This window comes from Oncorhynchus mykiss, chromosome 2 (assembly GCF_057628025.1).
Source record: "Oncorhynchus mykiss isolate SJ-2025 chromosome 2, ASM5762802v1, whole genome shotgun sequence".
In the NCBI taxonomy this organism is placed as follows: domain Eukaryota; kingdom Metazoa; phylum Chordata; class Actinopteri; order Salmoniformes; family Salmonidae; genus Oncorhynchus; species Oncorhynchus mykiss.
In genome coordinates this window covers 67,254,215-67,275,846 of record NC_143023.1, presented here as the reverse complement: position 1 = coordinate 67,275,846, position 21,632 = coordinate 67,254,215, and the positions used below count along the sequence as shown (strand labels likewise).

Genomic DNA, 21,632 nt, shown 5'->3' with positions numbered 1-21,632 from the left:
ATTTATTTCTTGTGTTATTAATATTATTTTTTTTCTGAACTTTGGGAAGGGCCCGTAAGTAAGCATTTCACTGTTAGTCTACACCTATTGTTTACGAAGCATGTGACAAATACAATTGTATTTTATTTGACAGTGCAGTACTGAGCTCTGATCCATTACGGAGTCACTGATGTCAGTCTCTGGACTAGGGATGTACTGTAGATGAGGAGGAGCCTCTACACCACGGCAGTCTAACTGAGATTTAATGTCCTTCTTCTCTTCTCTCTCTCTCTCAGTGTCTGCATGACGCCACCAGCCTGGGACCCACTTGATCCTTCTGCAGAGCCTGAAGGGACTCACCTGATCCCCAGCCCCGGGATGCCCAACACCAAGACCAGCCACTGAGACCCAGTGTGACCAGCCCAGCCGGCCACCCACCCCGATGCCGCCATGCCTATCATCAGCAATGCAAACCACGACTTCAGCAACCTCTCGGCCAGCGATGATAGCAGCCTCGATGCTATCTTCACCCAGATCCCTGAGACGGAGACGGTCAAGGGTGTCTACTACCAGAGGGCCCAGTTCATCAGACGACCAGAGGACCTACTGTCGGTGGACCATGGTCTACTAGCGGTCATCAACGTGGGAGGCAACCGCTACACTTTTCCCTGGAGCACGCTGGAGCAGTTTCCCTTGACCCGGCTGGGACGGCTCTGTGGCCTCAGCAGCCCAGAGGAGATTGCCGGCGTGTGTGACGACTACGACGAGACACGGCGAGAGTTCTTCTTTGACCGCAGCCCCTCGGCCTTCCGCGTCATTCTCAACTTCCTGGCGGCGGGGAAGCTGCGCATGCTGAGGGAGATGTGTGTGCTGTCGCTACATGATGAGCTGCTCTACTGGGGCGTAGAGATGACCTACATGGAGCGCTGCTGCAAGAGGAAGATGTACACGCGCATCGAGGAGATGAAGGAACACGAGCGGCAGGAGGAAGAGCAAAGGCAGAGGCATGCCATGCTGCGCCCCCCAGTTGAGGAGACACGCTATCGCAAGTTCATGAACCAGCTGAGGGATATGGTGGAGAATCCACAGTCTGGCCTGCCAGGAAAGATCTTTGCCTGCCTGTCGGTGGTGATGGTAGCAGTGACCGTCATCAGCCTGTGTATCAGCACCATGCCAGACCTCAGGGAGGAGGAGGACAGGGTGAGTGAGGCCAATCCCCCGCAACCCCCCGCAACCCCCAAAACATTAACAATGACCTCCATAGTGCTGTAAAGGCTGTAGCTTTAGAAATATCCACCAAGGTAACTTACATTTGTCACCCTCACTGGAGTGTGTCTCGTTTATGTGTGTGTGTGTGTGTGTGTGTGTGTGTGTGTGTGTGTGTGTGTGTGTGTGTGTGTGTGTGTGTGTGTGTGTGTGTGTGTGTGTGTGTGTGTGTGTGTGTGTGTGTGTTTGGGGCCTCCTCGACAGGTTAGTTTTCCTTGGACTCAGATTGATAATGACTTGTGATTAAGGACATTGCTTAAAGCCACAGTGATTCATCCTCACATCAGATTTATTCTGAAAGACAGTATGTCCATTAACAACAATTATCAATATGCTGGCCATAGCACAAACAGGGCATGGACAAGCTCCGGAATTACTTCTCACTTTATTACCCTGCACCCAATGTCAGGTGTGTGTGTGTGTGCGTATGTGTGCGCGTGTGTGTATGCATGCGTGTGTGTGTGCAGTATGTGTATAGTTTTTGTCGTGTTTGTGTGCGTTTCAACTGATTCATATTCTTCTCAGTTGGCTGCATACAGTATAATGCAGCTAAATTGGTCTTTCAGTCACTGACCATCAAAAGTTGCATGCAGGACACGCTTTCCTTCACGCACACACAGACACACACTCTCCCTCTCACACACATATTGACACACACTCTCCCTCTCACACACACATTGACGCACGCGCGCGCGCGCGCACACACACACACACACACACACACACACACACACACACACACACACACACACACACACACACACAAGCTCTCTCTCTCTCACACACACACACACACACACACGGACTGGGATATGTTCTGGGTTGCCTCTGAGAATAACATTGACGTATACACTGACACTGTGACTGAGTTCATCAGGAAGTGTATAGGGGATGTTGGCAGGGAGTCCAGACAATCAGGGATTACAAGTGGAAAACCAGCCACGTCGCAGACACCGACGTCTTGCACCCAGAAAGGCTAAACACCTACTTCGCCTTTTATTGAGGATAACACAGTGCCAACGACACGGGCCGCTCCCGAGGACTGTGTGCTCTTGTTCTCTGTGGCTGAATTGAGTAAGACGTTTAAGCGTGTTAACCCTTGCAAGGCTGCTGGCCCAGACAGCATCCCTAGCCCCGTCCTCAGAGCATGTGCAAACCATCTGGCTGTAGTGTTTACGGAGATTATAAATCTCTCCCTATCCCAGTCTACTTGCTTCAAGATGTCCACCATTGTTCCTGTCACAAAGAAAGCGAAGGTAACTGAACTAAATGACCATCGCCTCGTAGCACTCACTTCTGTCAACATGAAGTGCTTTGAGAGACTAGTTAAAGATCATACCACTTTGCCGTGACTTTACTTTCATTAATCTGATGACTGTTATTTATCGTATCAACTAACTATGTTTAATTGTTACCTGATTAACTTGTTGAGTGTAGGGGGGGCAGTATTTTGATGTTTGGATGAAAAACGTACCCAAATGAAACTGCCTATTTCTCAGGCCCAGAATCTAGAATATGCATATAATTGTCAGATTAGGATGGAAAACACTCTAAAGCTGTCAAAATATTGTCTGTGAGTATAACAGAACTGATAGTGCAGGCGAAAACCGGAGGAAAATCCAACCAGGAAGTGCTGTTTTTCCTGAAAGTTCTCTGTTCCATTGCATGCCTTCTCTCCATTTAAAGGGATATCAACCAGATTCCTTTTCCTATGGCTTCCACATAGTTTCAGGCTTTTATTCTGAAAAAGATCACATCGCGTCATTGGATGGCTGGGTGCCAGCAGCGTTTTGCATGCGCCAACAGAGTGGAGCAGACATTTTCTCTCTCTCTCCTGTTGAAGAAGCTACAGTCCGGTTGAAATATAATTGATTATACATTGTAAAAACAACCTGAGGATTGATTATAAAAAACTTTTTACATGTTTCTACGAACTTTACGGATACTATTTGGAATTTTCGTCTGCCCGGTCGTGACTGCTCGAGCCTATGGATTTCTGAACATAACGCGCCAACCAAATGGAGGTATTTTGGATATAAAAATAGTCTTTATTGAACTGGGAGTCTCGTGAGTGCAAACATCCGAAGATCATCAAAGGTAAGCGATTCATTTTATTGCTTTTCTGAATTTCGTGACCAATCTACTTTGCTGCTAGCTGTTTGTAATGTTTTGTCTGCTGAGAGAGATGTCCTTACATAAACGCTTGGCATGCTTTCACCGAAAAGCTCTTTTGAAATCTGACATGCCAGGTGGATTAACAACAAGCTAAGCTGTGTTTTGCTATATTGCACTTGTGATTTCATGAAATGTAAATATTTTTAGTAATTTAATTTGAATTTGGCGCTCTGCAATTCAGCGGATGTTGACGAAAATGATCCCGCTAACGGGATGGGTGCGTCAAGAAGTTAAATGAACCATGTAACAATTAACTCATTAGGAATCTGGGGCACTACAAGAGTGATTCTTTAAAGAGTTACCCATCTCCCAAATTAAACTCTAAAGGTCTTTACCTATCACATCCATCAAACAGTCAAGGTATTAAATCATAACCTCTTATCATATCATTCTGAACAGTCGTAATGTTCTAGGATATGCAAAATCCCCAGACTTACTCATGATTCAGTACTACACAAATCGGTTAAGTTATTTATTTACTAGCTAACTAAATAATAACACACAATAAACATACACACATAATACTTGAGAAATAGGTCCCAAATAGACGGACAACATATGGCGGCTTGTTACATAGAAAATGAAGAGGGGGGAAAGAGAGAAAAAAGGACACTTATTGTTGATAGATTTTAGAACTATTCCCACAGTAATCATATACTTTGCACACGAACCGCCGCCCATTTTAAGTATGAAATCATTAATGTATTTAACGTTAAGTGTGAATGCCTTCGTTCGCCGTTTATCTCTGTCGGAACCAGCCCTCCTTAGGAAGGTTGTTGGCCTTTCAGCGACAAGCTTGTATGGCTCCGAATGTCCGAAAGGGGTCTCCCCTTTTCTACTGTTGTTCACTCTGGAAGATAGCTAGCCAGCCGTGTCGACGGATCCCATTGGTGATGAGCGTAGTAAGATACTGTGATTTAAGAAGAGTAATACAGTAGGATGATTTGAAGAGTAGTAGGATGATCCAACTTAGATTATCTTTTCTAGATATTTGACTTAGGAACAGCTGATCAGCCGTACCAGTGATTGTCTGTTCTAATGTTAATCTCTGTTGGCAATCCTTTTATGCACTCTGGCCAAAGGGGACATCTCTGTCAGTCTGACACACTCTCTGACCTCACTCGGGGTGCGGCTACTTACTATTCACAGTTTTTAAAGGATAGATTCTCTTATGGCTCCTAAAATCACATTCATATCTTAACAAAAATACTTTCTACATTTTTCATATTTCATGTACAGTATTTCCATTATAACCCTTTTAAAGACATCACAAAATAAAAACCAATAGGACATTATTTTTCTTCAGATCCCCTCTGAACATTCCCCACATTCTTATGTTAGAAATATTTTTCCAGTATTCACTTTTTGAACTTGTTAGAGTTTCAGCGTGAACAGCCAAAGTCATTCCTTTGGATCACACTGGACGGGAAAGAGAGGGCCTGGCTACTGTCATCCACCGCCAAGCTGATCTGACCCATCCTGATCCTCACAGGACAGTCATTACAGTCCTCCTCTGGTGGGTTCAATCTTGGAAGGATTCTGTAAGTTGCAACTTACCATAAAAATGACCACGGGATGTCCTGGTTTGTGGATCATCGTAGCAGTCCCCCTCTGGTGGTTTACCCTGGTAGGATTTCTGCAAGCTGCAGACCCCCACAAGAATGGCCACGGGATGTCAAGGTTGTGGATTGTCGTTCCGGACCCGTCGTCCGGTTGTCCAGGCTGGTGGATCTAGGCAGTAACTTAGACAGACGTTATTAACACACAACATTAACATTGGGGCAGCATTGGGGATGCAGGTAGCCTAATGGTTAGAGTGTTGGGCCAGTAACCAAAAGGTTGTTAGATCAAATCCCTGAGCTGACAAGGTAAAAATCTGTCATTCTGCCCCTGAACAAGGGACTTAACCCACTGTTCCTAGGCCATCATTGTAAAAATGATTTGTTCTTAAACCTGTTATGGCTGCATTCCCGATACCGGGATCGATATGACAACTACCAGTGAAAATAGGGTGCGCCAAATTAATTTCTTTGTATTTTCTTCTACCAGATCTATTGTGTGATATTCTCCTACATTCAATTCACATTTCCACAAAATTCAGAGTGTTTCCTTTCAAATGATACCAAGAATATGCATATCCTTGCTTCTGGGCCTGAGCTACAGGCAGTTAGATTAGGGTATGTCTTTAGGCGGAAATTGAGAAGAAGGGGGGGGTACCCCAAAGAAGTTAATTATAAATAGTAATTGCTATTAGCATATTGTAGTTTCTGTCAGCTGAGTGTTATAAAAATATGACTGCTTGTGTTGTCAATCTTTCCTCAGTTAGCGCTAGGACAAATGTAGCCTACATTTTTCCGGTTTGGATGATTGTGTTATGCTGAAGCTACTTCTGTGAATGTCTGAACATTGCATCCAAAAATAAACTGCTCACATTCTGGATATAACTTTGTAAGGACTGTGTTTGTGCAAAATGTTTCTGAAAAAACAGTGTGGCCAGCTCAAATGCTGATGAGTTATTCGAAACTGGACGTTCTAATCACACCGGTTTGATCTTACGCTACAGGGACTACTGTAGAATGATCACACCCATGTGTTGGTACGTGTGAAAAGGTTAACCATCAGAAGAGTGTTTTGGAGATTCCCTTCTATGTGTTGCAATCTGAGTGACTACTACCTCCTCTGTCGCTGTTATCAAGGGCAATTTGTTCGGTCTCTAACCTTCTTACTGACTGTGGCCGGACTGACCGTTGCTGGCATTGGTACTGGTACCCAAGGGGACCAGCTATCCTACCAATTCATTCAGAAATGTTATCCTATCGGAACACATGATTAGAGCATTTTACTAGTTGCATTATAGTTGAGACGCATGGCAAGGAATGATTCATGTTACCATTTGTTTTTGGAGGTGGAAAAGGTGGACTTCTTTTACGACCAGTGTGGTACACATCAGTGATATCTCAGGTGTATTCTAAGGTTATCCCCGTTGAGGGACTTGTCGGCCCGCTCCTCTCTGTTCTCGTGGGGAAGTTTACAACTTGATTTGTTTCCTGATCAGGTGGCCTCGTAAAGTGTTGCACGTAGTCTCGACCCCCCCACTGGCCTAGTATTCCCCCCCCCCCCCTTTGTGCTAGTATTCCCCCCACCAGTGGTTGGTGTTGGTGTCCAAGGCACAAACAAAACAGTTGAACCCTTTGTACGAGTTGTCAGCAGCCACGTTGATAGTAGATTGGCTGTAACCTTTCAACCAAATCTCCTGGTGTTTGTGCTTCAAAACGTTCAGTGGCTGTTGTGTCCTTCCAGTCACCACAGCGTCCACGTGTGGCAACCATTCCAGTACCTGCGAACTGAGACAAGGATATTTGTCTGCGATATCGACAGTGTTTCACCAGTGGGAGTCATCGGGTCAGTGGTGGGACTGACGTCATTAGTTTCATAGAAAGGGGTTTCAGTCCCTCTCAAACAGAAAATGAAAATGTATAATCGGAAACAGAATCCACTCTGTACGTTGATTCTTTGTTTCCTGAGACGGACGGGGCGCATGCGGATATGTGTAAAGGACAAGAGAAGTTAATCTTAGCAACAGCATCGCATGACTCCAAGGAGGATGGAAGTTGCTCACTCACTCACAGTGACTGCTGGCTCGAAATCATGAAAAGAATAGTCAATCAGGTTTGCTGCTTGAATGTGACGAGATATCGTAGTATCTGTTTGAGTCAGATTCTGGAACCAAGAGCTGTTGAAACGTCTGTTTCCCAAGGGGTCCTGTCGACAGATACTCCTTGTGGATGACTGTGTTGCAGCCAGTTAGGAGAAGACAGTGTGGTCAGTGGAGACGGCACGGTTACCTGTGACCACAATTGGTTGTTTTTTCAATCCATCAGTGGGATCAACCGATCCATCAAGTCTACTTCAAGTAGCAGGTGTTCAGTTTCAAGGCTGCTAACATACACAGGATGAACAAGCGATACCTCTTGGAAGTGTAGTTCCAGCATGAATTGCATTGTGAGAGGCGAGGTAGTCTGAGTGAAACCTTGAAGTGTAGTGTCGCATCGTTACATTTTTAACTAATGTCTTGCTGGGTGCAAGCCCTTTTGAGATCATTGAACAAAATTTTAGAGATGAGCGATATTGTCAAACCGGAATCAATTAGCGCATCACGGGTCATGCAGTCCTCCAGGACTGTTTCCAGGTATGACCTCTTTGAGTTGCATTTTGTGGTCATATTCCCCACAAAGTGGAGTGATTGTTCGCAATGACGAGATGTGTCATTTGTGTTCATGGTTAGAACAGATCGACTTATTGGAGTTTGAGTGGAATTAGCTATAGCTATGTTTACCTTGTGCGTCGCAACATTTGCATCTGAGTCTATAGTCAAAGCCCATCCAAAACCGCCATTAAAAAAGCCAGACTACGGTTTGCAACTGCACATGGGGACAAAGATCGTACTTTGAGAAATTTCCTCTGCTCTGATGAAACGAATATAGAACTGTTTGGCCATAATGATCATCGTTATGTTTGGAGGAAAAAGGGGGAGGCTTGTAAGCCGAAGAACACCATCCCAACCGTGAAGCACGGGGGTTTCAGCATCATATTGTGGGAGTGCTTTGCTGCAGGAGGGACTGGTGCACTTCACAAAATAGATGGTTTCATGAGGGAGGAAAATAATGTGGATATATTGGAGCAACATCTCAAGATATCAGTCACGAAGTTAAAGCTTGGTCGCAAATGGGTCTTCCAAATGGACAATGACCCCAAGCATACTTCCAAAGTTGTGGCAAAATGGCTTAAGGACAACAAAGTAAAGGCATTGGAGAGGCCATCACAGAGCCCTGACCCCAATCCTATAGAAAATGTGTGGGCAGAACTGAACAAGCGTTTGCGAGCAAGGAGGCCTAAAAAAGCTGACTCAGTTACACCAGCTGTGTCAGGAGGAATGGGCCAGAATTCACCCAACTTATTGTGGGAAGCTTGCGGAAGGCTACCCAAAACATTTTACCCAAGTTAAACAATTTAAAGGCAATGCTACCAAATACTAATTGAGTGTATGTCAACTTCTGACCCACTGGGAATGTGATGAAAGAAATAAAAGCTGAAATAAATCATTTTCTCTACTATTATTCTGACATTTCACATTCTTAAAATAACATTCTCTGTACTTTGCTCCGTTCACTTTTCCCTCAATCGTGACTAGTCTCCCAGTCCCTGCCGCTGAAAAACATCCCCACAGCATGATTCTGCCACCACCATGTTTCGCCGTAGGGATGGTGCCAGGTTTCCTCCGGACGTGACGCTTTGCATTCAGGCCAAAGAGTTCAATCTTGGTTTCAGCAGACCAGAGAATCTTGTTTCTCATGGTCTGAGAGTCCTTTAGGTGCCTTTTGGCAAACTCCAAGTGGTCTGTCATGTGCCTTTTACTGAGGAGAGGCTTCCATCTGGCCACTCTACCATAAAGGCCTGATTAGTGGAGTGCTGCAGAGAAGATTGTCCTTGTGGAAGGTTTTCCCATCTACACAGAGGAACTCTGAAGTGCTGTCAGAGTGACCATCGGGTTCTTGGTCACATCCCTGACCAAGACCCTTTCCCCAGATTGATCAGTTTGCCCGGGCGGCCAGCTCTAGGAAGAGTCTTGGTGGTTCCAATCTTCTTACATTTAATAATGATGGAGGCCACTGTGTTCTTAGGGACCTTTAATGCTGCAGAATGTTTTTGGTACACAATTCCTTCAACCTCATGGCTTGATTTTTGCCTTTCCAGATCATGCTCAATCAATTGAAATTACCACAAGTGGACTCCAATCAAGTTGTGGATGATCAATTGAATCAAGGATGATCAATTGAATTTTTAGAAACAGGCTGTAACGTAACAAAATGTGGAAAAAGTCAAGGAATTTGAATACTTTCCGAAGGCACTGTATATACTCCGGACTCTGACACTTCTCGTGCTAATATTTATATATTTCTTAATACCTTTCTTTTACTTTTAGACTTGTGTGAATTGTTAGATATTACTGCACTGTTGGAGCTAGGAATACAAGCATTTCGATACACCTGCAATAACATCTGCTAAATATGTGTATGCGACCAATAAAATGGAATTTCATTTTGACACACACGCCACTCTAATGCCCCAGGAAGATTGCCTGTGGAGGTCTGTTCCCTAGCTTAGCGTGTGCTCCCATCTGTGTCTTCTCATAGCAGCAGGGAATAATAAAGTCAGCCCAGCGAGACCTCCCCAATGTCAGTCAACAGTGGGAAGTAATGAACTGGGACCAGCCAGACCTTCCAATGTCAGCTAACACACACACGGCTAATAATGAACTCGCTGCATTGTAACCGGGTGCTGACACACTGTGGTTTCCTCAGACACTGGAGCTCTATGGGCAAAACTATCACATCATCATGGCAGAAGTCACATTCACAATCATATCATAGTATTCTCTGGCAGTGTCCCCAGTATTGGACAGAGAGCGAGAGAGAGAGAAAGAGAGAATGTTCAAAGTGTGTGTGTGGTGTGTATGCTTGTGTGCCAGCGGGGTGTGACGTACTGTACACGTGAGTGAAGTTGTTTGTTTGTCTATCTATGTGGAAAAGATCTGCAGTCTCATTTATATTTCCAATTGAGGGAAGCTAGAGAAGGTCCAGCAAGATTGGTCTTGCAGGAGCTGCCGGCATGTAATATTTAATTCACACAGTAGGGCTGTTAGTCACTGTCTCTGGCTGGCATGGTGGCATGGGCCAAACTACCCTATTCACTCAGGCATCTCTACTCTGTGTGTATGTGTGAGTGTGCTATTGAGGGTAGTGTGTGTGTGTGTGTGTGTGTGTGTGTGTGTGTGTGTGTGTGTGTGTGTGTGTGTGTGTGTGTGTGTGTGTGTGTGTGTGTGTGTGTGTGTGTGTGTGTGTGTGTGTGTGTGTGTGTGAGAGAAAACCATACACAAAATTATTAATCATTTGACCAAATATTTAGGAAACCATATGGAAAATGTGGTAAGCAAGTAATGTCGAAGAAAAGTCAAATGAATGTATTGTGTTAAGAGTTTTGATCATGCTTGCATCTAAACCAAAGTAGATACTTTAAAGTTTGTTACATCCATCATTTGGGGTCTCTATAAGCTTCAATATGAGGTCCTAAACCTAGCATGAAAGTGCATCCTTGTATTTTGGGGGGCTAATATAGTCAAAATGTTTGCCTTGGGGTAAGTTGAGCCCACTGGAAGCTCCTCAGGGGAAGAAGGGGAGAACCATCCACCTCAGTAAATTTCATAAAAATACAAAGAGTGAAACATTAAAAAAGTTATCCTTTTTAGATAAAACTATACTAAATATATTCACATCACCAAATAATTGATTAAAACACACTGTTTTGCAATGAAGGTCTACAGTAGCCTCAACAGCACTCTGTGTGGCAGCACCATGGTGTAGGCAGAGGACAGCTAGCTTCTGTCCTTCTCTGGATACATTGACTTCATTACAAAACCTAGGAGGCTCATGGTTCTCACCCCCTTCCATAGACTTACACAATAATGATGACAACTTCCGGAGGACATCCTCCAACCTATCAGGGCTCTTGCATCATGAACTGACATGTGGTCCACCCAATCAAAGGATCAGAGAATGAATCTAGTACTGAAAACATAAGCTACAGCTAGCTAGCACTGCAGTGCAAAAACTGTGAGTAGTGTGTGTACCTAAGTGTATGTAAATTCCTGACTTTAACTGTAGCTAGCAAATGCAGCTAGCTAGTTTAGCCTACTCAAACACCCGGCGCAAAGAGCGGGATGCTATGTTAGCTAGCTGGCTATGGCTATGCAACACTGGAACTCTTCCAAGTCAAGGTAAGCTTTTGGTTTATTTGTAAAACGGGCCAGCCGGTGTAACTGCTAAACTGCACACTGTACCACATGATTGTAGTGGGTTTACTAACCCATTATTTATATTTGCTATGTTGACTATGATGTTACTTTAGCTAATATGGTGACAACGATGTAGGCTGTGTGTAGCGTTCAGCTGTTATGATATGGTTTGGCTTGGAAAGGTTTTTTCGCCTTGTGTTGTGCATTGAAGTCCACAAGTGAAGGGAAAAGGTGAGTGGAGAAGAGCGCATAGATGTGAGAATGAATACAACATGGCTGCTATGAAAGTGAGCTGTGCTTACGTGTAATCCGGGGGGGGTATTCATTCCACCGATTCTGTTGAAAAACTTTTCTTAATTGGAAGGAAACGGAACAAAACGGGGATAGACATAGCTGAATTTGGCCAATAGAAACTGTCGTTTGTAACTGTTAGTCTAATGATTACACCCTAGATCAGCTAGATTCAGGCAAGAGTGTGCAAGGTGAATGTGCCACTGTTTGACCATGTGTCACTGTCTTTCACCTCAACTTTTTCTCTCAACCTGTGTGCACCTACGTTCATAGGCTAGGTTGTAGCAACCTCATGATGGGATGGGGACAATTTGAGTATCATGTTGCAGTCTAAAGCTTTCGATGTAACATTGAACTGGATGAATGGAATATGAATGACAGTCATCTAGTATGCTATAATAGAAATAAAGCCATATTCATAAAACAATTATCGTCCTCCCTCAACTTAAAAGGTGCCGACCGCCACTGGTTGAGCCAATGGCCAAGTTGAGCCAATGGTTTAGCCAATGGCAAGTTGAGCAAATGTTCTCTTCCCAGGCGTAATGCAAGGCATTATCTCTGGGATATGAGGTAACAACAGGGCCTGACCTATACCAGTGTAAATTGTGCCAAGAGACTGTCACACCCTGACCAAAGTTTGCTTTGTATGTTTCTATGTTTTGGTTGGTCAGGGTGTGATCTGAGTGGGCATTCTATGTTGGATGTCTTGTTTGTCTATTTCTATGTCTGGCCTGATATGGTTCTCAATCAGAGGCAGGTGTTAGTCATTGTCTCTGATTGGGAACCATATTTAGGTAGCCTGGGTTTCACTGTGTGTTTGTGGGTGATTCTTCCTGTCTCTGTGTTTTGCACCAGATAGGGCTGTTTTTGGTTTTCCACGTTCATTGTTTTGTAGTGTTCGTGTTTATCGGTTTTTACTAAACATGAATCAATATAACCACGCTGCATTTTGGTCCGCCTCTCCTTCACCACCGGAAAACCCTTACAGAGACACTTTTTCTGGACAAGCTATGTTTTCAAAACTAATGTTTACATGAATTCAGATTATTTCAGGGAAACATAACATCCTCAAATATATACAGATATGTTTGTTAGAAAAAAATACTACATTTCCCTTGAAAGAATGATGCTGAATTTAAATAATTGCTCAATTTAACCTTTATTTAACTAGGCAAGTCAGTTAAGAACAAATTCTTATTTACAATGACAGCCTACTCCGGACAACGCTTGTGCACCGCCCTATGGGACTCCCAATCACTGCCAGATGTGATACAGCCTGGAATCGAACCAGGGACTGTAGTGACACGTCTTGCACTGAGATGCAGTGTCTTAGACCGCTGCGCCACTCGGGAGCCCAGAAATTCAACATAGTAAGACTTTGAGGAAAAAGTGGGCATTCCCTGATGTATTTATTAAATGCAAATGCATAGTGTATAAATTCAGGGAGAGTAAATTGAGTGTGGTTGTGTAAACCCCCAGTGAGTCCGTAGCAGCTAAATAAAAAATCCCAACACCCACAGGGCCAGAATGCTTAACCATGCTCTGACCCCAACAACACCCACAGGGCCAGAATGCTTAACCACGCTCTGACCCCAACAGCACAAACCTTCATTGAATCCCACTTTGTCAGACAATGTTGGAATGCTTTGGATTATATTGAAAAACTATTATAATTTGATCCCACAGACAAAGAACTAGGTCTATTCTCAGCATGTCCAAGTGAACATTTTATTTCCTATGTCAGACAACTATTGTCCTTTTCTCAAGTTATTTATACTTTTGCGGCACAGTGTGTGTAGGACACTAAAGTATCTCTCTGATTCATGTCTCCTAACTGCATGGCCTTGTAGCACCAGAAAAGCTCCTAAAATATGCTCCTGTATTTAATTCAGCAACTCAGACAGAGGGAGTAATTGAATGGTGGTTTATGTTCTTATTTGCAGTATATTTGAGTGGGATTATATGTGATGTTTAATAGCATCCCTCCCAGGACATTAATCAGAAGAGGCCAGTGTAAACCAGACCTGCATCTCTCCATCTCCGCAGAGCTGTTTTTTTTAACGACTGTCTCTATCAGAAATAGCCTTCTATCACCTGTGCACCACAAGCTCTATGGTAGCACTCTGACCTGAGCGAGAAGCAAGCGTCGAAGCACACTTACAGTCACTGAACAAAAACATAAACGCAACCATTTCAAAGATTTTACTGAGTTACAGTTCATTTCAGGAAATCATTCAATTGAAATAAATGAATTAGGCCCTAATCTATGGATTTCACATGACTGGGAATACAGATATGCATCTCTTGGTTGCAGATACCTTGGAAAAAGGGTAGGGGCTTGGATCAGAAAACCAGTCAGTAGCTGGTAGGACCACCATTTGCCTCATGCAGCGCGACACATCTCCTTCCCATAGAGTTGATCAGGCTGTTGATTGTGGTCTGTGGTATGTTGTCCCACACCTCTTTGCTGTGCATAGTTGATGGATATCGTCAGGAACTGGAACATGTCGATCCAGAGCATCCTTAACATGCTCAGGGAAGTCAGGAACCAACACACAGTCGGTTAGGAAAGCAAAGGCTAGCTTATTCAAACAGAAATGTGCATACTGTAGCTCTAACTCCAAAAAGTTTTGGGACACTAAAGCCCATGAAGAGTAAGAGCACCTCCTCCCAGCTGCCCACTGCTCTGAAGCTAGGTAATCGAGAATTTCAATAAGAATTTCTCTACGGCTGGCTATGCATTCCTCCTGGCTACCCCAACCCTGGCCAACAGCTCTGCACCCCCCGCAGCTATTCGCCCAAGCCTCCCCAGCTTTTCCTTCACCCAGATCCAGATAGCAGATGTTCTGAAAGAGCTGCAAAACCTGGACCCGTACAAATCAGCTGGGCTAGACAATCTGGACCCTCTCTTTCTAAAATTATAAAAGACAATACTGTGCAGCCGTCTTCATCGTCCTGGCCAAGGCTTTCGACTCTGTCAATCACCGTATTCTTATCGGCAGACTCAACTGCCTTGCTTTCTCAAATGACTGCCTCGCCTGATTCACCAACTACTTCTCAGACAGTGTGTCAAATTGGAGGGCCTGTTGTCCGGACCTCTGGCAGTCTATATGGGGGTACCACAGGGTTCAATTCTGTATACATCTGGCCCTTCTTTAGACACTGTGTTAACTAACCTCCAAACCAGCTTCAATGCCATACAACACTCCTTCCGTGGCCTCCAACTGCTCTTAAACGCTAGTAAAACCAAATGCATGCTTTTCAACCGTTCGCTGCCCGCACGCAGCCCGCCCGTCTAGCGTCACTACTCTGGACGGTTCTGACTTAGAATATGTGGACAACTACAAATACCTAGGTGTCTGGCTAGACTGTAAAATCTCCTTCCAGACTCATATTAAACATCTCCAATCAAAAATTAAATCTAGAATCGGCTTCCTATTTCGCAAACAAAGCCTCCTTCACTCACGCCGACAAACTTACCCTCGTAAAACTGAATATCCCACCAATCCTCGACTTCGGTAATGTCATTTACAAATAGCTTCCAATACTCTACTCATCAAACTGGATGCAGTCTATCACAGTGTCATCCGTTTTGTCACCAAAGCCCCTTATACCACCCACCACTGCGACCTGTATGCTCTAGTTGGCTGGCCCACGCTACATATTCATCTCCAGACCAACTGGCTCCAGGTCATCTATAAGTCTATGCTAGGTAAAGCTCCGCCTTATCTCAGCTCACTGGTCACGATAACAACACCCACCCGTAGCCCGCGCTCCAGCAGGTGTATCTCACTGGTCATCCGCAAAGCCAACACCTCCTTTGGCCACCTATCCTTCCAGTTCTCGGCTGCCAATGACTGGAACGAATTGCAAAAATCGCTGAAGCTGGAAACCTATATTTCCGTCACTAACTTTAAACATCAGCTATTTGAGCAGCTAACCAATCGCTGCAGCTGTACATAGCCTGTAAATAGCCCACCCAATCTACCTACCTCATCCCCATATTGTTTTTATTTACTTTTCTGCTCTTTTGCACACCAGTATTTCCACTTGCCAATCACCATCTGCTGATCTATCACTCCATTGTTAATTTGCTAAATTGTAATTTCCTCGCTACTATGGCCAATTTATTGCCTTACCACCTCATGCCATTTGCACACACTGTATGTTATCTTTCTTTTTTCCCCTATTGTGTTATTGACTGTACACTTGTTTATTCCATGTGTAAGTCTGTGTTGTTGTTTGTGTCACACTGCTTTGCTTTATCTTGGCCAGGTCGCAGTTGTAAATGAGAACTTGTTCTCAACTAGCCTACCTGGTTAAATAAAAGTGAAATAAATACAAATAAATACAAAAAACAGACAAACAGTAAATCCTCCATATGATCTCATAGGACTTATAGTAGAACTCTTTTTACTTGCACACAATATAAAAAATATTTTAAAAATGTCCTCACTGTCACCTGCGTTTATTTTCAGCAAACTTAACATGTGTAATTATTTGTATAAACATAAAAAGATCAACAACTGAGACATAAACTGAACAAGTTCCACAGACATGTGACGAACAGAAATGGAATAATGTGTCCCTGAACAAAGGGGTGGTCAAAATCAAAAGTAACAGTCAGTATCTGGTCTGGCCACCAGCTGCATTAAGTACTCCAGTGCATCTCCTCCTCATGGACTGCACCAGATTTGCCAGTTCTTGCTGTGAGATGTGACCCCACTCTTCCACCAAGGCACCTGTAAGTTCCCGGACATCACCCTCCGAGACCAACAGGTCCCAGACGTGCTCAATGCGCTCGAGATCCGGGCTCTTCGCTGGCCATGGCAGAACACTGACATTCCTGTCTTGCAGGAAATCATGCACAGAACGAGCAGTATGGCTGGTGGCATTGTCATACTGGAGGGTCATGTCAGGATGAGCCTGCAGGAAGGTTACCACATGAGGGAGGAGGATGTCTTCAATGTAACACACAGCATTGAGATCGCCTGCAATGACAACAAGCTCAGTCCGATGATGCTGTGAGACACCGCCCCAGACCATGGCGGACCCTCCACCTTCAAATCGATCCCGCTCCAGAGTACAGGCCTCTGTGTAACGCTCATTCCGTCGACAATAAAGGCGAATCCGACCATCACCTCTGGTGAGACAAAACCGTGACTCGTCAGTGAAGAGCACTTTTTGCAGGTCCTGTCTGGTCCAGTGACGGTGGGTTTATGCCCATAGACGACGTTGTTGCCGGTGATGTCTGGTGAGGACCTGCCTTACAACAGGCCTTACAAGCCCTCAGTCCAGCCTCTCTCAGCCTATTGCGGACAGTCTGAGCACTGATGTAGTTGTTGTAGTTGTTGTTGCCACCCTGTACCAACCTGTGATGTTTGGATGTTCGGATCCTTTGCCGGTGTTGTTACACGTGGTCTGCCACTGCGAGGACGATCAGCTGTCCGTCCTGTCTCATTGTAGCGCTGTCTTAGGCATCTCACAGTACAGACATTGCAATTTATTGCCCTGGCCACATCTGCAGTCCTCATGCCTCCTTGCAGCATGCCTAAGGCACATTCACACAGATGAGCAGGGACCCTGTGCATCTTTCTTTTGGTGTTTTTCAGAATCAGCAGAAAGGCCTCTTTAGTGTCCTAAGTTTTCATAACTGCGACTTTAATTGTCTTCTGTCTGTTAGCTGTTAGTGTCTTAACGACCATTCCACAGGCGCGTGTTCATCAATTGTTTATGGTTCATTGAACAAGCATGGGAAACAGTGTTTAAACCCTTTACAATGAAGATCTGTGAAGTTATTTGGATTTTTATGAATTATCTTTGAAAGACAGGGTCCTGAAAAGGGGACTTTTCTTTTTTTGCTAAGTTTAGATGGGTCGCCCTGTCCTGTCCCTCAGGGTCCACCACCCTGCAGCGCCCAAACCAAACACACCCCACTCAGCTTAAGGATCTTAGTGAAACATTCATTATTAGTTTGGGTGTGTCAGGCCAAGGCCAGAGTGACAACACAGAGGACGGCAGAACTCCAGGGTCAGGACTGAGCAGCCCAGCAGCTAGGTATCTCCCCTGACGTGGGCATGTTTTCAATACAGACTTCTTTAGTCGTACTGTATTCCATATAAGGTATCCAGACCTTATGAATCTTGCCCAGTATACCTTTAATCTTGTAATAAATAAAATCTAGTCATACATAACTTGACATTGTGGGAGGATAACCCATCTTCCATTTAATGGCAATATCTGGTCATTTAACCTATTTCTTAAGATATTTTTGCGCATTTGATATTGCCTATAGGGTGCAACATTTCTGGGACCATGGCTTCGTCACATACACCTAAAAAAGAACATTGCAGGACTGCGGTCTGGTTTGGGCAGACAGAAAGCCAGAAGGTGGGGGCGTAGCAGGATGAAGAAATTGGTCCAGCTTAGACCTCTACTGTGCACCATGACAGTGAAGACTGTAAAGGTAGAGCTGTTTATTACTGTGTCAGTCTGAAAAGTAGGGAATTAGCTAGGGAAACTGCCAGATCAACAACGTTACATTGCCATACTGACTCTTAAACTCACATTGCACTGAAAAAACGTCATAATATCTATTTTCAATCGTTTGGCCGATGGTTTCATCGTTTGATTCAGGTCTATTGTGATTTAGGCAAAAAGAATAGCTAACGTTAGCCAACTTTTGACCAGATCTCTCTCTAATGGTACATCAACTGGCAAAAGCTTGCCAAGTTCATTTACCTCTGAAACGGGACAAAACATTTCCATACAAACAACAGCTGTTAGATAGCGATATGAGGTGGCTAGTATTACTATCTGACAGATAACTAGAGGCTAGAGCTGACCTGGATGAGGTAGCTACTAGCTAGTGTAGCTTATTCATTCAACTCAGTCGAGAGGAGATGAAATATTAGCTAATGTTACATGTCAGTTACAATACTAGCTCAGCACTACAAAAAAAATGTTGTTTATTTCTGTTAGATTAAACAGCAGTTACTTTGCCAGCTACATCAGTCAACTAAATAGTAGCTGTTTTTTTCTCTGCTTTCTATTACAACTCGGTGAAAGAGACACATACACACTGAATTATGCTCAACTCTCCCATTCTGGTCCAGCCAGTGTCACATGCGTTGAAATGAGAGGACCAAGCCGCAGCGTGTGTAGAGTTCCACATATTTTAATAAATCGAAACTCACCAAACACAAACAAACAAACAAACAAACAAACAAACAAACAAACAAACAAACAAACACTAAACGTGACGTTCTGGGCTGCTCACAGGCAGCTACACAAAAACAAGACCCCACAATCTAAGGTGGGAAAAAGGGCTGCCTAAGTATGATCCCCAATCAGAGACAATGATAAACAGCTGCCTCTGATTGGGAACCATACTAGGCCAACAAAGAAATAGAAACATAGATTTGCCCACCCAAGTCACACCCTGACCTAACCAAATAGAGAAATAAAAAGTCTCTCTAAGGTCAGGGCGTGACAGCAAGCCTTCCAGAAGCTTTGCCTTCACACAGCCTGTCATCCTGCTCTGTGTTGTCTGTGGTCCTAAATCCAGCTGACTGAACACTTCAAACAGCCTACCTGTCCACTTGGTGTCCGCATGGTCCTAAAGCACACGGTTGTGTCACGACTTCTACCGAAGTCATTGCCTCTCCTTGTTCGGGCGGTGCTCTGCAGTCGACGTCACTGGTCTTCTAGCCATCATCGATCCATTTTTCATTTTCCATTGGTTTTGTCTTGTCTTCCCACACACCTGTTTTCAATCCCATCCATTACCTGTTGTGTATTTAACCCTCTGTTTCCCCTCATGTCTTTGTCAGAGATTGTTTATTGTCAGTGTAGTGTAATTTGTATAGGTGCGCGACGGGTCTTCGTACCCATATTTGTTTATATTCATTTTTTTTCTTAATAGTGTTATGGAGCATGTTACTTGGACATTTATTAAAATACATTTTACAATCCGTTTGACTCTCCTGCGCCTGACTTCCCTGCCACCTATACACACGTCTCTGACAGAATCTCTGACCAAAATATATGAAGTTAGCAGGAGAGGACACTACTCTCATGGAGGTGGAGGAATGCGTCCGGGAACAAGCGGAGGAGATTGACTGTTTAAGCGCCGTCATGGATCGCATTGTCCAGAATATGGACCGCTGGGAGAGACAGGGAGTTTCTCCAGCGCCTCCACCACCACAACCGGGATCTCCCTTGAACGCTTTTACCCCTCCTGAACCGAAGAAGATCCATTTACCCCTACCCATGGGATACAACAGAGATACTACCGGCTGCCAGGGTTTCTCCTTAAACTGAGTTTGTATCTGGCCACGGTCTCCCCAGTACCATCGGACCGTGAGAAGAGTTGCGCCCTCGTCTCATGCTTCACCGGGAAAGCCCGGGAGTGGGCCAGCGCTGTGTGTAGAGAGGAGGATGCGGCGTTGGACCATTTTGAGTTCACCCGCCATTTCCGGATAGTATTCGACCACCCACCCGAAGGCAAAGCAGCGGGTGAGTGCCTCTATCATCTGAGGCAGGAGACGAGGAGTGCACAGGAGTTTGCTTTGGAGTTTAGGACCTTGGCTGCCGGCACTGAATGGAGCGACAGGGCCCTGATCGACCATTGCCGTTGTAGTCTAAGCGAGGACGTCTGTCGGGAGCTGGCCTGTAGAGACACCACCCTCAACTTTGACCAGCTGGTGGACATGTCCATCAGGCTGAACAACATGCTGGCTACTCGTGGACGTCTAGATCGGGGTTGTTCCATCCTCCCGCACCCTCTCTCCCGAACCTATGGAATTGGGAGGGATGGTGCGCAGGGAGACCGGAGGGGGTTCCCGCTCGAGCACCATCTATGGACACAGAGATCACACTGCTGGTCGGTGCCGGGTTGGTTCCTCTGGGAATAGAGAAGGCAGGCAGGGCACTCTGGCATCACCCCAGGTGAGTAGGCACCATTCTCATCCAGAACCCTCTGTTGCACTAATGTTTGTCTCCGTCACTTTTCTGGATTTTTCCCTGCATTCCCAGTATAAGGCGCTAGTAGATTCAGGCGCGGCTGGGAATTTCATTAATACAAATTTAGCTCATAGTTTAGGGATCCCTATTGTTTCTGTGGATATGCCTTTCCCTATTCATGCCTTAGATAGTCAACCATTAGGGTCAGGGTTTATCAGGGAGGTCACCGCACCTTTGTGTATGATAACGCAAGAGGGTCACAAGGAGAAGAAGAGTCTTTTCCTTATTGATTCTCCTACGTATTCTGTGGTGCTGGGCCTACCCTGGTTAGCTTGTCATAACCCCACTGTTTCTTGGCCACAGAGGGCTCTCACAGGGTGGTCGCTAGAGTGCTCAGGTAGGTGTTTAGGGGTTTCCGTTGGTGCTACTATGGTGGAGAGTTCAGACCAGGTCTCCACTGTGCGCATTCCCCCCGAATTGGCTCTCGTCTTCTGTAAAAAGGCGACTCAATTACCACCTCATCGACGGGGGGATTGTGCGATAGATCTCCTGGATAGACGCGATAGATCTCCTGGATCTCCTGGTAGACACTGCATATCCCAGGAGTCACGTGTATCCCCTGTCGCAAGCGGAGACGGTGGCTATGGATACATATGTTTCTGAATCCCTGCATCAGGGGTACATTCAGCCATCCATTTCACCCGCATCTTCGTGTTTCTTTTTTGTGAAGAAGAAGGATGGCGGTTTACTCCCGTTTATTCCTGATTATCGAGGTCTAAATAAAATCACGGTGAAATATAGTTACCTCTGATAAATACGGTTATTGAGTCAATGCACGGGGCACGCTTCTTCACAAAATTGGATCTCAGGAGTGCGTACAATCTGGTGCGTATTTGGAAGGGTGATGAGTGGAAGACGGCATTTAGCACCACTTCAGGTCATTATGAGTACCGTGTCATGCCATATGGGTTGATGAATGCTCCATCAGTCTTCCAATCATTTGTAGATGAGATCTTCAGGCACCTGCACGGGCAGGGTGTAGTGGTGTATATCGATGATATTCTGATATATGTGTCCCTGGTGCGCAGGGTGCTTGGTCGCCTGT

The 21,632-nt window shown here is 44.8% G+C and overlaps 1 protein-coding gene across 1 annotated transcript in view; it reads left to right on the top strand.

The window, feature by feature from the left end:
• kcng4a (potassium voltage-gated channel modifier subfamily G member 4a) overlaps positions 1–21,632 on the top strand; it is a 57,135-nt gene that overhangs the window by 4,226 nt on the left and 31,277 nt on the right. The window contains exon 2 of the mRNA XM_090205768.1: positions 276–1,179. Coding sequence (XP_090061894.1) covers positions 430–1,179 — 750 coding nt within the window. The 5' untranslated portion in view covers positions 276–429. The remainder of the gene's footprint in view (positions 1–275; positions 1,180–21,632) is intronic.